The 21,145-nt window shown below is 41.8% G+C and overlaps 1 protein-coding gene across 1 annotated transcript in view; it reads right to left on the bottom strand.

Annotated features, from left to right (window-relative positions):
- Positions 1-21,145, bottom strand: part of cdh13 (cadherin 13, H-cadherin (heart)) — a 1,084,899-nt gene that overhangs the window by 170,581 nt on the left and 893,173 nt on the right. The window contains exon 8 of the mRNA XM_068049165.1: positions 548-688. Coding sequence (XP_067905266.1) covers positions 548-688 — 141 coding nt within the window. The remainder of the gene's footprint in view (positions 1-547; positions 689-21,145) is intronic.

Genomic DNA, 21,145 nt, shown 5'->3' on the forward strand with positions numbered 1-21,145 from the left:
TATATCTACTATTATATATAAATATGTAATAGGGTCATTTTGTGAGTATGTGTACAGCAAGGAACCTTAGCCGTCATCAGTGCATATTAGAAGACTAAGCCTCAAATCTGTTTTTTGCTGTTAACCATTCACTTGTTGCTGATAAAATGGATTAATTACAAACGTATATGTTTCAGCAGACAGATGCTAATTACCAGAAAATTTACAATCACTTGCAGTTAATTCGGATCAGTTGAGATTGGAAGCTTTTCTCATTGTGTGCACTAATGTTAGACATACATTTTTGCCAAATAAATAAACTTCTTCAGTGTTTAGCTCCAGTAACAATTATTGCAATACTTATACACTGAAAAAAAGTGCACAGTATTACGGAAATGCTACAAAGTAGTAGAAGTTCAGCCATGATCTTACCAAATGGCAGAGCAGGCTCCACAGGCCATGTTGCCTACTCTTGCTCTTATTTCTCATGTTCTTACCTTACAAATTTGAAAATTAAACCTGAGAGTTCACCTACTGAAATGGTGGCATAGTTATGATGTCCGCTTACCATAGACTTAGTGAATACGGGTGCATGATCATTCTTGTCATCAACAATGATGGTTGCTGTTGCTGTGCCTGTTAATCCCACATCACTGCCTGCCATGTCTTTAGCTTGGACAATCAACTCATACTTGCATACTTCCAGAGTCTAATAGAAAAGGAAAAGCATCAATATTAGAATACTATCTTTTAATGTCAAAGTTGGATGATACAAATTCATTGGTATCACACATGTCATATGTTAGAGGAAGGAATTTATATTCAGGTATATGCAAACAGAAATATATGCAGCTGTTAGGTAAGTTGGGAGAGATTTTCTTGTCCAAACTGCCCAATTTAAAATGGAACGATAATGGAAACAAAATAGCCTGTTTAGTTGAAACACCATGCTCATTTTCAAACGGACCTCAATCTTGTCGGTCACAATGCCTGTCAGAAATAGACAGGAACCTCATAAATATAAGTTAGGAGGAGTCAGATGATGTAGTTACAATACCCAAGTCCATTATTGTCTCTACCCAGTGAAATACTGCCAGATCCTCCACCCACCAAACATGGCGTGCCAGAAGTTGGGTGGGGGAGAGGGGTGATGGTGGGCGGGTGAGTACTTTGACTGTACATTAAAGGGACCGTTAGCTGCAGTCAGGTAAAGCTTGAAGCAGGATTTTTTATACGATTTCTTGAGGATTTTGACTCTTATAGGCTTCCATATTTACAGAAAATGCTGGAAATGCTTAGCAGGTCAGATAGCATTGGTGGAGACAGAAACAAAGTTAGTGGCTGGAATTTTACGTCGGGGCGGAAGCCCCAAACACTGGCTTAAAACTCAGGGGTGTCCCTGCCTCCACCGGCCCTGGAAGTCATGCAGAGAGTTTGTGTGGCCCAGGCTCTTAATTGGCCTCAGGCGAGACTTCCTGCCACAGAGGGGAGCTCTGATATCAACTAATCAGTGGACCGCCAGCTCCTCAGTCCCAGCAGCGCCACCAGGAGTGGTGGCTGCTGCTGGGACTGCACCCAGCTTCAGAAGGATCGAGAATGCTGGTGTGAAAATGGTAAATGGGTTTTTGGGCCTTGTTGGGGGCAAATCAGCTGGGCTCCGATTCGGGGGTTGGGGATTGATCAGGACGGCACGGTGAGGTGCACCAGCGGGGTTGGCAGGAGCGTCTGGGTGGGGGGGGGCCCTCTGTGGGGCACAGGGTGCCTGATCAAGAGGGCCCGCACCTTGGGCCCACAAAGAGACTGCCAAGTATTCCTGGGCAGCCTCCATAGCTGACAAAGTGCCCATCCGCCGCTGGTAGCAGCGGCGGGAGGAGGCCCTTAAAGTGGCAATTAATTGGCCACTTAAGGGCTTCAATTAGCCTGGGACAGATGGCCCGTTGCAGCCTGGGAAGGAAGGTGATAGGAACAGCAGCAACCCCCCACCCCGCCCCCCAACCTCTAGCCTGCTCCCACAACATACGTAAAATGTCAGCCAGTGTATCAGTTCAACCTGGTAATCAACCTGAAACGTTAACTTTGTTTGACTGGACACAAATGTTGCCTGACCTGCTGAATATTTACTTTTGTACTTTGACTTCCATATTTAAACTACCACAGTAATATACCTCAGGGGGGTTCCAACATAATGGTCCCAAAAATCCAGAGCAATTCCAGCATACTCCCTCTTGAGTTTTCTGGATGGCATATTGGTGGTGGAGACTAATAGCAGCACTGACCATGCTTCAAAAGGAATTAATCAGTCTAAAGTGGTTTGGGACATCCTGAAGATGTAAAAAGCACTATTATCTTTGCAAGTTCTTTCTTTCTTTATAAAACAACCCACTTAAGGGGGCATGGAGCTGAGCTGAGAACTCCCAATGTTGTATTTACTATCTCTCAGACTTTCTTCACAATCTGGCATATAGTCAGTGCAGGTAGACTTGTTTACACACCAAATAAGTGTCAGGTACAAGTCCTATCTGGGGTCCAGGTTAGGATCATGGCCTGGTTCCCTGTAGACCTTTAAGTTTTAAGGTGTCCGTTGTGGTAAGGGGCTGGGACATCTAACAGTTGCTTCCGCAAGGTGACCTTTCCCACACCCCGGGAATTTTGGGGCAAGCTTTCCAGCTTCTTTAGCAGAGAGGTGCCCCAGATGTGCCCTCAGATCACTGCCGGCATGCAAATCATAGGGCTCTCTTTGACTCCATGAACTTGGGTATGGTCAGAGACAGGGGTCCGGGAGTTGTGAGGGGTACTCATCTCCTCATCCCGGGCATTTACAATAAAATTTTCCATCCCACAGATTTTTTTATTTATTCATTCATGGGACATGGGCATCGCTGGTTAGGCCAGCATTTATTGCCCATCCCTAATTGCCCTTGAACTCAGTGGCTTGCTAGGCCATTTCAGACGGCAGTTAAGAGTCAACCACATTGCTGTGGGTCTGGAGTCACATGTAGGCCAGACCAGGTAAGGACAGCAGATTTCCTTCCCTAAAGGACATTTTCTGGTCCAATATACTTAACATATGTTTATCCTTAAATACTCTTTGCGATATTGGGACAGCTAATGCATTTATTGTTCAAAAAAAATAAACTGGTACTAATATTCTAGTGCTGTTGCATTTTCTACATTTTAGAACTAATTTCATAGAATGACTATCAGTGCAATTTTTAAGCATTTCCATTAGAAGTGGATTTTTGCTAATTAAATTGCTTTATTGCTGGAGTTTAAAACTAAATTGAAGAATGAATAGAATCAGAGCAGGTTCAATATATTCTCTGGATATTCCACAAGTCTTAAGTACACTTTTTATTTGCTATTCCTGTCGCAGCACTTTAAAAATCTGCATGCTCATTAGTTTCTATGGGCAGTATTTAAGTGATTTGCTTGACTTTTCTAAAAGTGACAAAGATCCATTTCAAGAGGGCATTACAGCTTTAAGAAGCTTCAGGGTTGTGAATTTCAAATGTGGCGATTACTACACGTACACTTGTCTTTCAATTCCAGCAGCATCATCTGCAACACTATCATTCTCCCTAAAATGGTTACTGATGCAGTTAATTGTGCTATAACTGACACCTTCTCCTTGCACTTCAAAGATAACTCATGGAGGAGCATCATCAATTGTAATTTTCTGTCATCGTATGCAGTAGCTATGAAATTACCCGGATTGTGACAGTCAACCCTATGATGAAATTGAAGAAGAGTCTCTTCATCTCAGTGGACCCGAATGATGGATTGATAAGAATATTCCCTTCACAATCCAGAGAGCAAAGATCTGAATCTCAGAGCTATTTGGTACGCAAGCCTACCTGCCTCAGTTGTAACAGCTGTATCTCTTCTAAGACAAATTCTGAAATGTAATGCCCTGGGATAGTGCAGATAGATGGCTTTGTCTATCTATAAATGGGCCTCCCGTTGAATTATTGTTGATAAGCTTTGGTGGCATCGAGGAGAAGTCTGCATCCTGATCTTGATATAGCTGAGACTGAGGAACAATTTACTGAAACAATCTCTTCAATTGATCGTCAGGGCAAGGAGCTAACTATTCAACTTATTAATAAAGCAGAGTCAAGCAAGGGGCCTCTAGCTTGCTCCTCGCTATTAGTCAACAGTTTGCACTGTTTCAAAGGCACAAATAAATGCTTTTGCATGCCCAACACATGCAATTAACTCTGGAGCATCATAGTTAATTTTTATTAATGAAGCTTTAGGGCTTTATACACATCAAAGTGTACGCTACTTTTAATCAGAAATCTTGTTTGTTTAGTTTCCTACATTTGGGAAGCTGAAGTAATTCTGCAATCATTTGTTCCATGATGAGTTATTATAACTGTTGTCAAGGTGCTTTTAAATGAAGCAGGCATTTGCCTTGAAGTGTTGGATCAGTGGAAAACTACATCATTTTGTTTACATCAATCCACTCATTTATTAATAAAAATTGAAATAACAAACATAGGATTTATTGCCTTTCTCCATGTGTTGACCATTTCACTCTTAGTTGTGCGAATGCCTTTTAATGCATTTCCAGTGTCTAAGCTCTACAAATTTCCTCCCTAAGCATCTCTGCCTCTCTACCTCACCCTCCACCACTAAATAACTCCTTAAAAGCTACCTCTTTGACCAGGCTTTTGACCGTCTGCCCTAATATCTTCTCATGTGTCATATTTTATTTTTATAATGCTCCTGTGAATCACCTTGGGACATCTTACCACATTAAAAGGTATAAATGCAAGTTGTTGTTAGTCAGATGACCTTTCATATCATCTGTTTCATACATTTCCATTAAGTAACTTTCACATCATCCACTGTTTCTTGCTCCAGCTCTCCTTTTGAACTGAGACCTGCTTATCTCTGAGCTTTCTGTTGTGATGAAGAGTACTCATCCAAATGTCAACCTGTTGTTTCTCTTTCCTGATGCTGATGGCCTACTTTATTTTCCTACCAGTTTTTGTTTTTGCTTCAGACTTCCAGCATCTGTAGTTTTAAAACTCTGCAGTATAGCCCTTCATTCAAATTGCTACCCAGCTTATTCTATGGAGGGGCTCATTCTAACTTTCAGTTCTGTCTCTCTGGCTACCACATTTCTTTCATAAAATCTGAAGTGTAATAGGGCAATAAACTTTCATTATGCTGATCAATTAATGTTAAATGTCATAGTCAACACTGCATAACAATTGTCTATAACCTTAACTCTGCAGACCCTACCTGCTTTGTTTCTGCACTATATATCTACCTTTAATTAGTTGACGGTTTAACTAAAGAAATCTAATAATCTGAATGCCCTTAGTTTCATTAAGAGCTAGTCACAAAGTTCAAGGAAATTTATTGCTACGTGTTGTTTTGCTTTTGATCTGTATGTTCCATGCTACAATGCGTATTTATGGGCTATTCATTTATTCAGGCCATACGGAGATGTTCTGTAGGAATGGTTGTCACTGTGAATAAGTAATTTTATGACCATTAGATTAATGAGGGTTAATAACCTTATGCTCAGTACAGCAATGCTGCTTGAGACCACTGGTAGACAGTCAAAGCAGGCAATGCTCTGCATGTAGGATGCTTAACAGTTCTGCACAACTTTTCTTCCTCTCTTCTTTATCTAGATATGCCATAGAAATGTGAGACAGTCTTTAGTACAGCTGACCTTGGCAGTGCTTCATATCAAGTGATCACAAAGAAACATAGAAAATAGGAGCAGGAGTAGGCTATTCGGCCCTTTGAGCCTGCTCCGCCATTCATTATGATCATGGCTGATCATCCCACTCAGTAACCTGTTCCCGCTTTCACAAACTCTCTGTCTCCCAAGAACCCACTCAGATGCAGCCATTACAGAATTTTAAGGAGTGAGCTGGAGGGGAGTAGACTGGGTGTCACACTGAGCGTGAGTGAGCAGGAGCAGGTGGTGAGGACACAGGTGGAGGAGGAACATGCTGGCCAGAGTGCCATCTTCTGTCCTGTCTTGGATGAGGACCCTGAGGATGTAACAGAAAGATGATTTCTGAGTACCCAGCATTAATTCAGGCATTGGGCCCATGACTTGCTGAGTTTTGGATGAGCTTAAGCTTTTGGACTGTGGATTATTAAAGGCTATCCAGGAATGGATTTGCACAGTCTTTTTAGATATTTTCAGAATTTTCCCTGGTCACTTTGCCAAGTACAGGGGCTTGCCCAGAGATAATAACATCCTCACTAGCACGCGAAGTGTGATATCCTTTAAGAGACAGCTGAGAGGTGTTTAAACTTGTCTCACTCTGGATTCTAGGCGCAAACTTTAAGTTAAAATATTTCAAGTTCAAAATCTGAACTGACAGCTACAATAAATCCTCTCCTGCTATGAGCCCTCTCCCAATTATATGTAGAAATCTCACTCTAATGTATAACAAATTTGAGTTTGCTGCCTTATGTAAGCCCCAACTGTTCTATAAATCTGACAACTGGGCCTGTTTGCTCTGTACTGGGAGGCCTTGTGCCTTACATAAGGAAGGATGAGCTGTTGGGAAGTCTCATGGGTGGCATCATATGATCATTCCAACCTCATTTGGTGTAATGTGTAGTTTAAAATGAATCTAATTGTGTACACATATTTTGACTGCTGACCAACAGCTGGGATCATTAATAAATCTACATTTAGGCAACACTGCTTAGGTAGAGAGCAATATCTCAGAGCCATTTATGGAATGGTGAACACTAAGCAGCAGAGGTGGAAAAAAAAAGAAAATGGACATGAGGGTAGATCCTGTCAAAGAGAAAGGTTTTCAAAAAGCAGGCAGGAAGATTTGAGGTGGAGAGGTTTGGAGAGGAAGATCACAAGCAATAGGCTCAGGAGTAGGCCATTTGACCCCTCGAGCCTGCTGTGCCATTCAATAGGATCATAGCTGATCTGATTATGGCCTTAACTCCACTTTCCTGCCTACCCCCATAACCCTTGACTCCCTTGCAGATCAAAAATCTGTCTAGCTCAGCCTTGAATATATTCAATGACCCTGCCTCCTCTATGGGGAAGACAATTCCAAAGATTAATGACCCCTGAAAGAGGAAATGCCTCCTCATCTCTGTCTTAAAAGAGTGACCACTTATTTTGAAACTGTGCCCCCTGGTTCTAGATTCCCCCACAAGGGGAAACATCCTCTCAGCATCTACCCTGTCAAGTCCCCTCAGAATCTTATGTTTCAATAAGATTACCTCTCATTCTTATAAACTCCAATGAGTATAGGCCCAACCTGATTATCCTTTCCTCATAAGACAGCCCGTTCATCCCAGGTTCAGAGGATGAAGGCATAATGGTTGAATAATGGAGTGGAGATAATGGTGCTATAAAAAATAGACTGGGGGGGGTGCCCAAGAAGCTGAAGGCACTAACTGGGATGTATAGTTGAAAGAGAATACAGAGATAGGGTGTGGTGGGATTACACCATGAAGGGGTTTAACATGAAGATGCAGATCTTGCTGTCAATCCACTGGGGTACAGTAAGCCAACACAGCGTGGTGGTGAAACTGTATTTTACAATATTCTTTCTTCCTCTTTTGACTGACAGTTTTCTCTCCAACTCTCCACCTCTCCTCAAGGTGTTGACTGCTTGTTAAATTGTGGTTTCACAGGGCCAATTACCCGTGGCTAATTTGCCCAAGTGTTTATTCTTTATGTATTGAACCTAAGTAGCAAGTGGTCGCAGTGCTAATGATTAGGAAAGGGAGCCCTAGCCCAGTGTCTGCTTCCTAACCCAGGAGCATGGAGGAAATTGTATTAACTCAACCAACAAACCTAGCATGCAACTGTGATAGAGGCTGAGATCTATATGGGTCTGTTCCTCACTAACTTAACCAGCTGGGCCTGTGTGAAAGCCTGATCCTTGAGGCTTTGTAAGAGATACTTGCAGTAAAGTCTCATAACAGTATGAGTCACATTAATTTCTTGTTATATTTACATGTCTTCCTCATAAGTCATAATGAGCAGGAAGCTTTTGTTGCAAGGTCTGTTCTAATTTCATTGAACCATTTTTCCCAAAAAGGGCAATTCAAAGTGCTTTGTGGATAAGTGCCTGGTAAATCTGTTTTTATTTGTTTACAATCAAATAATGCAGTGACACAAATCATATTGGGGTACATTATTGAACCACTTGCATTTGACACCTTGATGCTAATGCATAATACTTTAAAAACAAAGAAAAACAATTATTTTTTCATGAAGAAAATGCTCATTTCCAATCAGAGACTACAACACAGTTACAAAAATAACAAATCAGATAATTATCTCCTTGTCAATTTCTTGTCCCTTTCAACCACAAAACAATTTTTAGGCATATTTACAGCTGTTAACTTTTCGTAAAAGCTAGTATCAGAGCTGTTAAAGTGTTGGTCTTATTAATTGGTTCATTGAGCATTTTACAGTGTGTGATTCCAAGTTTAAAGCTACATTAGCTATCCCAGCAGCAATTATGCCTGGGCACTCGAATGCAATATCTGCAGAGCATCAAATGCAACTTACACTAAAGTTTTTGTAAATTAACTTTGGATTTGTGATTCTCAATCAGATTAAAAGCAAAACATTGAAATAAACTGCTACTTAAAGAGATTTTCAAAATAATAAATGCAATGAGGGGAGGGGGATTTTCAATTTCCAGCTGAAAGTTTGTCACCAGAAAATAGACAACTGGCAGAGGAAAATCTGGTGGGGATTTTGTGTACGCAAAATCAATTTTCAAGTAGGGCTGTAAATGAATGGCCGGCATTCCCAGTCAAAACAGGTAGGAGGCTGCTTAAACATGCAAATCGGGGTCCTATGCCTGTTGTAGCACACTGATTGCACTTTTCATTCAGAAAAGGCTGGAGCATGAAGTTGCATGCTGGTCCCATTCTCTCTAAGCCTTAAGAAACGAACTGTTAGTCCTCAAAGATTTTTTTTTTAAAAAAGTCTTCTTTGCAACCAAGCAGAGCAGCAGAGTTTCTCCGGGCCCAACAAGTATCTGCAGGCTTGTTTTATTCTCCCCTGCCCCTTTTTCATTCTTTCAATGGATGTGGGTGTCGCTGGCAAGGCCAGCATTTGTTGCCCTTGAACTGAGTGGCTTGCTCGGCCATTTCAGAGGGCAGTTAAGAGTCAATCACATTGCTGTGGGTCTGGAGTCATGTGTAGGCCAGACCAGGTAAGGATGGCAGATTTCCTTCCCTAAAGGACTTTAGTGAGCCAGATGGGTTTTTACAACAATCAATGATAGTTTCACAGCACCATTACTGAGACTAGCTTTCAATTCCAGATTTTTATTCATTAATTGAATTTAAATTCCACCAGCTGCCGTGGTGAGATTTAAACCCCTGTCCCCGTTGCATTAGCCTGGGCCTCTGGATTACTAGTTCAGTGACAATACCACTACGCCATCACCTCCCCTACTATCAGCTCTCCCTGCTCCATCAGTAGACCCCACCTGCCGGGAGGCTGCATGGATCAGCTGACTGATGTTCTGCTGTAGGAAACTGGCAAGATACAGTCAGCAAATGGAAAAATGTCAACAAGGCCTGAACCTGAAAACCATTTGGGCCTCTCAACTGCCACACTTCAAATATGTAATATGATTTTAAAACAGAAAATGCTGGAAAACCTGTTTCTGTGTTCTAACTTCATTTCATATTTCCAGTATTTGCAATATTTCTCTTTATATTTAACTAATGTGATTCCTGTGGACCAACACTGTAGTTAAATTGCACTTGGTCTAGGAATTTGCAAATCCTTTCACTATGTCAGAAATTGGTAAAGGGAATATTGTTACAGTTTTATTAATGCATTGAGCTAATAATATCCTACTACATTATTTTCATGTCATTCTTTTCACAATAAACAGTTTAAGGAATCAGATAACCGGAGATTAGGAGTTAAATATTAAACTAGAACAGTAAATGGGGACAGGACACAGGAACCAGAGTAACTATGGTATAATTAACAAACTGAAGAGAATAAATATGCTGGGTTAATTTTTTCTGTGACATGTTCCTGAAATGTCTTGAAGAAATTACCTTTGCATTAATCTGTTCTTGAAGAATAGATTTAAAATTAGGAATGGGTGCTGAATTCAGTTTTTTTGATTTAAAGTGAAATAAATTGAGTAATTATGGAGTTACTGATGAATATATGATTTGCTCCAATTAAGGTCACAATCCCTGAGTATCCATGTTTGCAAGGTGAATGGCCCTCTGTTTTTGTATAATAGAAGTTTGAAGGAACCATCTTTCTGCAAGTAATAGTGTTCAATATCACTGCCAAACAATTTTCCTTTACGACATCTTTTATCTCGTGGCAAAGGGTGCATCTGATTTGGTCTTCTCCCTGAATCTCGAGCTAAGGGAAGGATAGGAAAGTCATGCTGCTTTTGATAATGGCTCCCAAATAGTCTAATAGTGAGGTTGTATCTGTATTGCAAGTTTTCTGTATTACTCGCAATCTAGTGTTGAGTATGCATTCATCTTGGTCAGTACATGCTCAAATTGCCTGGCAGGTTCGTTGGAACTATACATAGAATCATTGAAGGTTTAAGGCACAGAAAGAGGCCACTTGGCCCACCATGTCTATGCCAGCCGACAAACAATCCACCCATTCTAGTCCCATCTTCCAGCATTTGGTCCATAGCCCTGCAAATTACGGAACTTGAGGTGCATATTCAGACTCCTTTTGAATGAGTTGAGGGTTTCTGCCTCAACTACCCTTTCAAGCGGTGCGTTCCAGACCACCACCACGCTTTGGGTGAAAAGATTAGTCCTCAATTCCCTGCTAATTTTTCTGCCAATCACTTTAAATCTATGCCCCCTAGTCACTGATCTTTCTGCTAAGGTGAATAGACCCTTCACCTCCACTCTATCCAGGCCCCTCAAAATTTTGTACATTTCAATCAGATCCCCCCTCAGCCTTCTCTGTTCCAAGGAGAACAACCCTAGCCTATCCAATCTTTCCTCATAGCTGCATTTTTCCAGACTTGGCACCATCCTCGTAAATCTCCTCTGTACCCTCTCTAGTACAATTACATTCTTTCTGTAATGAAGTGACCAGAACTGCGCGCAGTATTCAAGTTGTGGCCTAACCAATGAGTTATACAGTTCCAGCATAACCTCCCTGCTCTTATATTCTATACCTCGACTAATAAAGGAAAGGATTCCATATGCCCTCTTAACCACCTTATTGACCTGTCCTACTACCTTCAGGGATCTGTGGACATTCACTCCAAGGCCCCTCACTTCCTCTGCACTTCTCAGTATTTTCCCATTGATCGAGTATTCCTTTGCCTTGTTTGACCTCCCCAAATGCAACACCTCACACTTCTCCAGGTTGAATTCCATTTGACACTTTTCTGTCCATCCGACCAGACCATCAATATCTTCCTGCAGCCTACAGCTCGCTATCTACCACGTGGCCAATCTTTGTGTCGTATGCAAACTTCTTGATCATGCCCCCTACATTTACGTCCAAATCATTAATATATACCACAAACTGCAGGGGACCCAGTACTGAGCCCTCTAGTCACAAAACACAAAAATACGTTTAAATAAAAGCAAAATACATTTGAGACCTAATTAGACATTTCCACCATTTTGTGTCAGCAGTGGCTCAGCTGGGGCTGAACTTTATGGGCACCCCTGAGATGGGTTGGAGGTGGGAGGGGCGGGGCCCATAGAATTGTGACAGGAGGCGGGGGGACCCGTTGTGACGCACTTTTGTCAGGGGTAGGATTGGTCGAAGGTGGTCTTCCTGCCCAGAGGCCAATTGAGGCCCTTAAGTCCCTTATTAACAGTGGGCTTGGGGGGGCCTCTGCCACACGGGGAGGTCACCCAGTAAAACAAGACAACCTCCCTGTGGGCTTTGAGGGGGCCCTCCACCATGGGCAAACTGTGGCCTGTAGAAGGCTCCCGCCCGGAAAACCCCCTCCCCCTGCATTAAACGCCTAACCATCGCCACCCACCCCCCCACCCCACCCCGCCCCCTCTCAGGGGCCTGCTGGTCTGGCCCTGGTGACCTCGCCTCACACACCTTGGATCTGGGTTCCAACGCTGGGCCTGGATCCAAGGGCTCCTGTAGTACCGGCATTAGCCACAGCTCCTAGTGGTGCTGCTGATACTGCTGAGCTGCCGGCCCTCTGATTGGCCAGCAGCTTTTGGAGGTGGGATCCCTGCCTTTAAAGGGATGGGGATCCTGGCATTGGGCTGTTAATTGGCCGGCTGTAGAAATGCACCGTGGGGGGAGGGGGGGTCCTCCAGCTGGTTGAAGTGGGATTTTCCCCCACCTTTTCAGCCCAGCGCCAGGAGGCCCGCCTTGTGCACAAAATTCAGCCCCTGGTTTGAACTCTTGCCTGAGTCAAAAGGTTTGGATTAAGTCCCACTCCAGATACTCAAGCACAAAAATATAGACTGACATTCCAGTGCAGTACTGAGGGAGTGCTCCACTGTTGGAGGTGCCATCTTTTGGATGAGATGCTAAAACTGCGATGCCATCTGTTCTATCACGTGGGCGTAAAAGTTCCTATGGCACTATATCGGAGGAGGAAGGGGAGTTATCTCCTTCTTGGTGAATACACTTCTTGGTGTCTTGGTGAATATTTATCCCTCCATCAACAGCACTAAAATCCATTCTCCCAGTTTCTCCGTCTCTGACGCATCTGCTCTGATGATGCTACCTTCCGTGACAGCGCTTCTGATATGTCTTCCTTTTTCCTCAACCGAGGATTCCCCCCCATTGTGGTTGACAGGGCCCTCAACCATGTCCGGCCCATTTCCCGCACCTCTACCCTCAACCCTTCCCCTCCCTCCCAGAACTGCGACAGGGTTCCCCTTTTCCTCACTTTCCACCCCATCAGCCTCCATATCCAAAGGATCATCCTCCGCCATTTCCGCCACCTCTAGCTCGATGCTACTACCAAATGCATCTTCCCCTCCCTTCCCCTGTCAGCATTCCGAAAGGATCGTTCCCTCCGCGACACCCTGGTCCACTCCTCCATTACCCCCACCACCTCATCCCCTTCCCAGGGCACCTTCCCCTGCAATCGCAGGAGGTGTAATATCTGCCCATTTACCTCCTCTCTCCTCACTATCCCAGGCCCCAAACACTCCTTTCAGGTGAAGCAGTGATTTACTTGTACTTCTTTCAATGTAGTATACTGTATTCGCTGGTCACAATGTGGTCTCCTCTACATTGGGGAGACTAAACGCAGACTGGGTGACCACTTTGCAGAACACCACCGCTCAGTCCGAAAGCATGACCCCGAACTTCCGGTTGCTCGCCATTTCAACACTCCCGCCTGCTCTCATGCTCACATCTCTGTCCTGGGCTTGCTGCAGTGTTCTAGTGAACATCATCCCAAACTCGAGGAACAGCATCTCATTTACCGATTAGGCACACGACAGCCTGCCGGACTGAACATTGAGTTCAATAATTTCAGAGCATGACGGGCCCCCCATTTACTTTTATTTTTAGTTATTTTTTCTTTTTTTGTGTTGATTTTATTTGATCTTAATTTGTTCAGTTTGCTTACCCACTGTTTTTTTTCATGTTTGTACTTGTGGCTGTTCAGTTTTCAGTCCGTTAATACCCTATCTGTTCTAATGCTTTGTCTTTCAACAAACCCTTAACATATTGTTTGCCTTTGCTCCATGACCTTCTGGTTGGATATTCTCTGTGACCTTGTCCTATCTACACCTTCTCCTTTGTTATCTCTTGCCCCACCCGCGCTTTACTTGCTTAAAACCTTTTACATTTCTAATATTTGCTAGTTCTGATGAAAGGTCACCGACCTGAAACATTAACTCTGCTTCTCTCTCCACAGATGCTGCCAGACCTGCTGAGTATCTCCAGCATTTCTTGTTTTTAGAACTAAAATACATTATCTGGTCGTTATTATATTGCTGTTAGCAGGAGCTTGCTGTGTGCAAATTAGCTGCACTTCAAAAGTACTTAATTCTCTGTAACACGCTTTGGGGTGTCCTGTGGTCATGTAAGGTGCTATATGAATGCATTTTTAAAATTTTTTCTTTCTTTGCCAGCTCCAGGGCTGTCACTTCAACTGTTGTATGTCCCAATATTCAAAAGGTATAAAGGGTACCTTTTTACTGCCTCTTTTCTCACACATCGGCCTATATTATTGGAATCCGTGTACAGCTTTCAGCTTCAGACTTCTCAAGTACCACCGAGCTTTAGGGCTGTAGAAATTAGAATTCCAACGATCTCTTCAACTTAAAAAAAACTCATCTCTTTTAGTAACTCTTCTCAATACACGGCATGAATGATTATCATTAAAGTTCGGAAGAGATTATAAAGATTAATTTTATTAATTCATAAAAGGTTGATGCAAAATATTAACTGCCAGGAACGCCTATCAGGAATCTGGACCCAGAGGCTGGGATTCCCACGCAACATTCCATCCAAAATGAATTAATTTGAAATCCTGAGGTGCTGCTGGCTCTGTGACAAAATTTCTGATCAACACCCCCAACAACCAAAGCTCTGAGCTGGGAGCACGAACTTGGAAAATCTACACTTCTAGCAACTGCAGTAGATGACACCTACCCTTTGGCATGAATAAAACAGTGCCAATGAAAAAAGACAAAGTTAGCAATGTAAAGAAAAACAGAAAATGATGGAACTACTCAACAGGTCAGGCAGCAACAGTGGACAGAGAAACAGACTAATGAGAACAGGGAAAACATGAGCTCTGAAGTTTCTGGAAGTCCGCAAAGAGTTTGCCATTATCCTCAGTGACTTCTAATACATTGCAAATCTTAGTATGAATGTCATTCATCAGGCAGGCACGGAACAATTAAATAGGACACATTCTCTTCCTCACTTATCATTGTGGTTGAGATCTTGCAGATTATGGAACCTGCCACATCGCTTAAGATGCCAGAATAAATCACTGCAGACAGTCAAGATTCAGTAGTTGTGACTTCAGAAACTTCAGAGTGTGAATTTTCCTCTTCACTAATAGAGGAGTCTTTACAAGTGTGCATGACAAGGTCAGGTCAGACCTACAGCATCAGTGGTAGGGTAGGCATCCAACAGAAAATTCTGTGAAATACACTGCAAGAAAAGGTAAGCACATTGCAGTAGAAATTGGTATGCTTTGCAGCTTTTTCAGCATAAAACAGGCACGCAGCATACCAATTTAGCAATGGGACAGCCTGCGCCAATCTGCACAGGCATTGGTCTCACTATTAAATTTGTGGGGACCAAATTTACCATCCCAGATGGACAACTAAAACAGACACGCAGCCCTTTCAACTTTTTAAATAAAAGGCCTAATGCCTATTAAAGGATTCCTTTAAAAATGCATTCCCGGTGAGCACAAGCGTCTGGCCTGCCATGCTCAGGAACCTTCAAAGGCCCTCCTGGCAATGAGCTACAGGTAAGTTTTAAAAAAAACTTCAAAAAAAAGTCTGTGCAGCTAGAAGGGCAGTAGTGCTCCCAGTTAGCAACTGCCCTCCTTCCTTCATGAGGAGATCCGAACCCCCTCCCAGAATGTACCCAGGGCTGCTGTAAGCCACCTAAAATTGCTTTCCTTGTGGGGCAACAAGCCTGACAGGTGCTGACAACTTGCACTGAAGATACAGATGAGATTCTGAAGGTCCAGTTTCAGGTTGGCCAAGAGACTCCCAGTTTGGGCATGCCCACACATCACTCAGCCTGAGCCCAAAGGCATAGTGGTAATGTCACTGAACTAGTAACCCAGAGGCCCAGACTAATACCTTGGGAACACAGGTTCAAATCCCACCATGTCAGCTGCTGGAATTTAAATTCAATTCATTAATAAAAATCTGTAATTGAAAGCTAGTCTCGGTAATGGTGCCATGAAACTATCAGCGATTGTCGTAAAAACCCATCTGGTTTACAAATGTCCTTTGGGGAAGGAAATCTGCCATCCATACCTGGTCTGGCCTACATGTGACTCCACAGCAATGTGGTTGATTCTTAACTGCCCTCTTAAATGACCTAGCAAGCCACTCAGTTGTCAAGGGCAATTAGGAATGGGCAACAAATGCTGGCCTTGCTAGTGATACCCACATCCCATGAAAGAATGAAAAAAGCCCAAAATAATTTCTACCACACTATTTCAAAATACAAAGAAAAAACAGAATCTATGACAGGTTACACAATTTTTGCGGGACAAATTAATGAAGCTCTGTAACATTTTTTTGCTGGTATCAAAATCAAACAAATGCTTATTTTTCAACTGCTTTTATCAAGTCATGTCAATGTGGAATTCAACAATTTACCACAAAGGCTGAACACTTAAAGCGTGCACTCTGAATTATTTTTCATCCTTCTCTTGTGCCTTTGTTCTCCGTCTTACCATAACATTTCATCAAAGAAACAAACCCCTACCATTTTTCCTCTGCAATGTCGTTATCGAGCCTGTCTATTTGCATTCTTCACATATTTAAAGGAATACTCCAGGGTGTACTTTTATATAAAATGGAAGGAGAATTTATTCTTACGAGTGCCCCAAATCCCCAAATGTGCAGCTCTCTGTTGCTGAAAAATAATACTTTCAGCAAGCGGCCAACAGTTGCCATCATTACTTCTGCTTTGTTTGAATTATTTCATTCGAAATGGCTGCTCGATGATTTGCAGCACTTTGCAACCCTTTACCAGCCTTCTAATTGAGACTCAGTGTAGAGCAAACCGGGAATTAAATATGAGTCCGTGCTTTCCTAAGCAGAGAAAGAAAAGAGGAGAAAATTGGAGGGGGAAGTTCAGCTGGGTTCATTCCTTTGTGACTTGGTTCAATCAGATCTTAATGCAGAGTTTGTAAATGAGATGGTAGGGAATCATTTCGGGGGTGGATAAAGTTACTGGCAACAGTCTCATTGAAAATATTTATAAGGCATTAAAATTACTTTCCTTATATCAAGGCACAAAATATAATCGTTTGTATGCAGACAATGCTTTCCCCTTCCATATCAGGGGAAATACAGACCATAAGACCTTATAGCTAAATAAATAACAAATATGGTATTTACCAATGAAAAATACAGTGGACATTTTGAAAAAAATAACAACCTTTACAATAGAATCCAAATCAAAGTTATTAGAACCAATTTGGTTTCTTTAAAAAGATGCAATTGTTAATTCAATTCAAATAACTTAGATTTGGAAGTGGAATTTATTATTTCAGGAAGAATGATGAATGCAGTGAAATTGGTTTCCTTGCTATTTTTCTACCTGTTGTTTAGGACATTTATTTTCTTTTCTGATGCCCGAAGGACAGGTATTTGTTCAAGGATCCAAATTCCCTGTTGCTTGGGATAGGGAAGGGAGTTTATACAGTCAAACACAACTGTCCTTGGAGTTTAATTGTAGGCTGATTTTATTTTTATTTCTGGTCATGATGTGAGCATCACTGGTGAGATCTGCTTGTGGGAGCTTGTTGTTTGGAAATTGGTTCCTGTATTTTCTACATTACAAGAGTGAATACACTTCAAAAGTACTTCTTTGGTTGTAATGTACATTGGGACATCCTCAGAGCATAAAAGGTGCTATCTAAATGCAAGTTCTTTCCTCCGTTCCAAACAAAAATTTATCAACCTCAATCTTGAAAATTTCCATTGACCCAGTGTACACAGCTTTTTGGGGGATAGAGACTGATAGGTTTTCACTACATTCTGTGTGAAAAATGTGCTTCCTAATTTCACTACTAATTGCCCTATTTCCAATTTTAAGATTCTGTCCCTTATTCTGGATTTCCCCACCAAAGGGAATAATGGATCTGATGATATCTCAGAGCCAGCAAAGGAGCAGGGAGGAGGGAGGATTTTCAGACAGGAAATAGGTTTCCCGTAGGTCCTGCTGAAATCGATAGCTGATGTGTTTTAAACTTTTTCAACAGAATCCCTGCCTGACAGCCAGCCAGAACGACAGGCTGACTGCCTGTTTGGTGGGAATGCAGGCGCTGTGCAGATGTTAGGTAAGTCTGAAATTGCAGAGGGAATGTTGTCAGGAGTGGGGGTGGTCACTTCTGGATGGAAATTCAATAAGTACCTGTGGTTGGTAGGAAGTTCCTGATTCCTGATTGGTTTCTCTCCCAGCCCAATGTACTTACACTGAGGAGAACTTCAGAGGAAAGTCAGTCAGCCCCAAGGTGTCTGAAGATGCAATTTTGTAAGCAGAAGCCAACTGCTAAATGCTGTTGTATGTCAAGCACTTTTACATTTGTTATGAAGTAATTCCGGCTTTATTCATTATAAACATTTCTGACACAAGTTCAGTTAGCAACATTTCCATGTCAACTATGAAGCATGACAATTGGGGAAAATACCTCTGCAGTTGACAATATATTTGAGTTGTCTGATAATAAAAAATAAAAACCTTGATTTGTGGAATGTATGATGGAAAATCATCCAAGAGAGGAATTTTCAACTTCAGCTTTTTGCCTGCTATACACCCTGCCCAATTTTGTCATGTCCCTCCGCTATTTAAGAAAGGTGAGAGGGAAACCAGGGAATTATAGAGCTGTTAGCCTAACATATGTTGCTAGAAAATTACTAGAGTCCATCATTAAGGGTAGAGTGACTGAAAAATGCATACATTTTCAACTAATCAGAGAGAAATAGCATGGATTTGTAAAAGGTAGGTCATGCCTGACAAACTTGATTGAATTTTTTGAAGAGGTGAATAAAGTAGTGGATAGGGGAATGTCTACGGATGTTATTCATCAAATGCCCTCTGGAAGCCTATGTAAAGACCCTCAAAAGATACTGTTAGCTAAAGTTGGAGCTCATGGAGTTGAATTATTGACCTGGTTAGGAAATTGACTAAGTGGCAGGAGATAGAGAGTAGAGATAATAGACAGTTACTCTAATTGGCAGAATGTGACTAGTGATGTCCTGCAAGGATCTGCACTGGGCCCTCAACTATTCACTGTATTTATTAACAACTTAGATGATGGGATAAAAAGCCACATATCCAAGTTCACAATGACATAAAGATAGGAAGCATTGTAAGAAATGTAGATGGAATCATAAGATTACAAAGAGATATTAATAGATTAAGTGAATGGGCAAAACTATGGCGAATGGGTTTCAATGTAGGCAAATGTGAGGTCACCCATTTTGGCCTAAAAACGATAAACTAATAGAACAGAGTACTTCCTAAATGGTTCAACAATTTTCAACAAATTCTATTCTTTTGAGCAGCAAGAAACAAAAGATAAAATTCCTTCAGTCAATAATTTTCACACAAAAATCAGTATAAATACAAAATTATATTTGGTTTTGCACTCCTGCCCACTTTTACCACAACAACAACTTGTATTTATAAAGAACCTTTCATGCAATAAAATGTCCCAAGGTGCTTCGCAAGAGTGTGCTAAAGTAATATTAGACACCGAGCCACATAAAGAAATAGTAGGGGAGAAGTCAAAGAAGTAAGTCTTAAGGAGCATCTTAAAGGAGGAAAGTGAGGTAGAGAGGCAGAGAGATGTAGGGAGAGAATTCTAGAGCTTAGAGTATTGGTAGCTGCAGGCACAACGTCCAGTCCAGTGGAGCAATTAAAATTGGGGATGCTCAAAAGGCCAGAATTAGAGGAGCGCAGCTATCTTGGACAATTATGCAGCTGGAGACTAAAGAGGTAGGGAGGAATAAAGTCATAGTGGGATTTGAAAACAAAGAGAAAAAAGAGAGATTTTACCCTGCAAAGCATTTTCAGATATACGCTCAGATACCTGTGACTACAAAGTACTGCATTCTCTTTGCGCAATTTGATTTATCAACTGTCATTTCTTACTTTATATTGTTGATAAGGTGTAAATAATTGCAATGGGAAACCCATTCATTTTTTTCCACTATAAATTAGTACCTTAGTCAATCTACACCTCAGCGACTGACACCAGTGCTTTCTTGGCTGGAAAACAGGGCAAATCAAGTTTGACATGTTTTCATCTTGGGGACTGAAGTCTGCAGTTTGTGAACATTAGCATTCATATCATACTCCTGTCACCTGCTGCCTGGTATTACTGATTTCATGTCTGCAGACATTTAGAGGCCAAAGAGCTCATTTTTTCCAAATTTACTGAATGCTGACAGCAGCCAGCTGGATCTGCTGAACTGAATAGAAACAAAAGATAAATGTGAGCATGTGCGGTTCATAAGGAACTGAGTGGCACATTGAAATTAGATTGCAAACTCATTAGTAACATTCATTTCCAAAAGAATGTTTCAGGGACTGCTTTGAACATACTCTTACAAACTGATGTGTTAAAAGCAGAATATACAATAGCCTTGAATTTACCATGGGCGCAACTTGGAAGTTCGAATCAAAAATGCGACCACTTCCAGCGCCTATTCTGCCAACATCAAGTTACACTTAAGATTAGATTAGATTAGAGATACAGCATTGAAACAGGCCCTTCGGCCCATCAAGTCTGTGCCGACCATCAACCACCCATTTATACTAATCCTACACTAATCCCATATTCCTACCAAACATCCCCACCTGTCCCTATATTTCCCTACCACCTACCTATACTAGTGACAACTTATAATGGCCAATTTACCTATCAACCTGCAAGTCTTTTGGCTTGTGGGAGGAAACCGGAGCACCCGGAGAAAACCCACGCAGACACAGGGAGAACTTGCAAACTCCACACAGGCAGTACCCGGAATCGAACCCGGGTCCCTGGAGCTGTGAGGCTGCGGTGCTAACCACTGCGCCACTGTGCCGCCCTGTGAATGTCATTAGAAATAGCCTAAATATAAAATGGGCAGAAATCAGTGTAAACAATCAGAACCCAAGGAATTGCCGAAAACACACAATATATTTCTTCTTTTAATATAAAAATTAAAGTTTCAGTTCATTTAGCCGTCATTCATGCACATTAGGCATAACTTGTTGAAGAAAGCTTTTCAATTTTATTGCGAACTATACCGATTCCTAAAAAATGTATTCAAAGAAACTGAAAATATGGTGCATAACTCAATCAGGATAGGCAGAGTTACAATCTGGCTATTGGACCTCAGACTGCATCAGAGATGAACATGACCTAAGGTCTCATACTTTTCCGAATAAGATTCATGAGAATCAGGGATGGTGGTCACATTGAGTTACAAAGAGTTTACAGAATAGAAAGAGTCCATTCAGCCCAAATGGTCTATGATGCCA

Source organism: Heterodontus francisci, chromosome 17 (genome assembly GCF_036365525.1).
Source record: "Heterodontus francisci isolate sHetFra1 chromosome 17, sHetFra1.hap1, whole genome shotgun sequence".
NCBI classification, from domain to species: Eukaryota; Metazoa; Chordata; class Chondrichthyes; order Heterodontiformes; family Heterodontidae; genus Heterodontus; species Heterodontus francisci.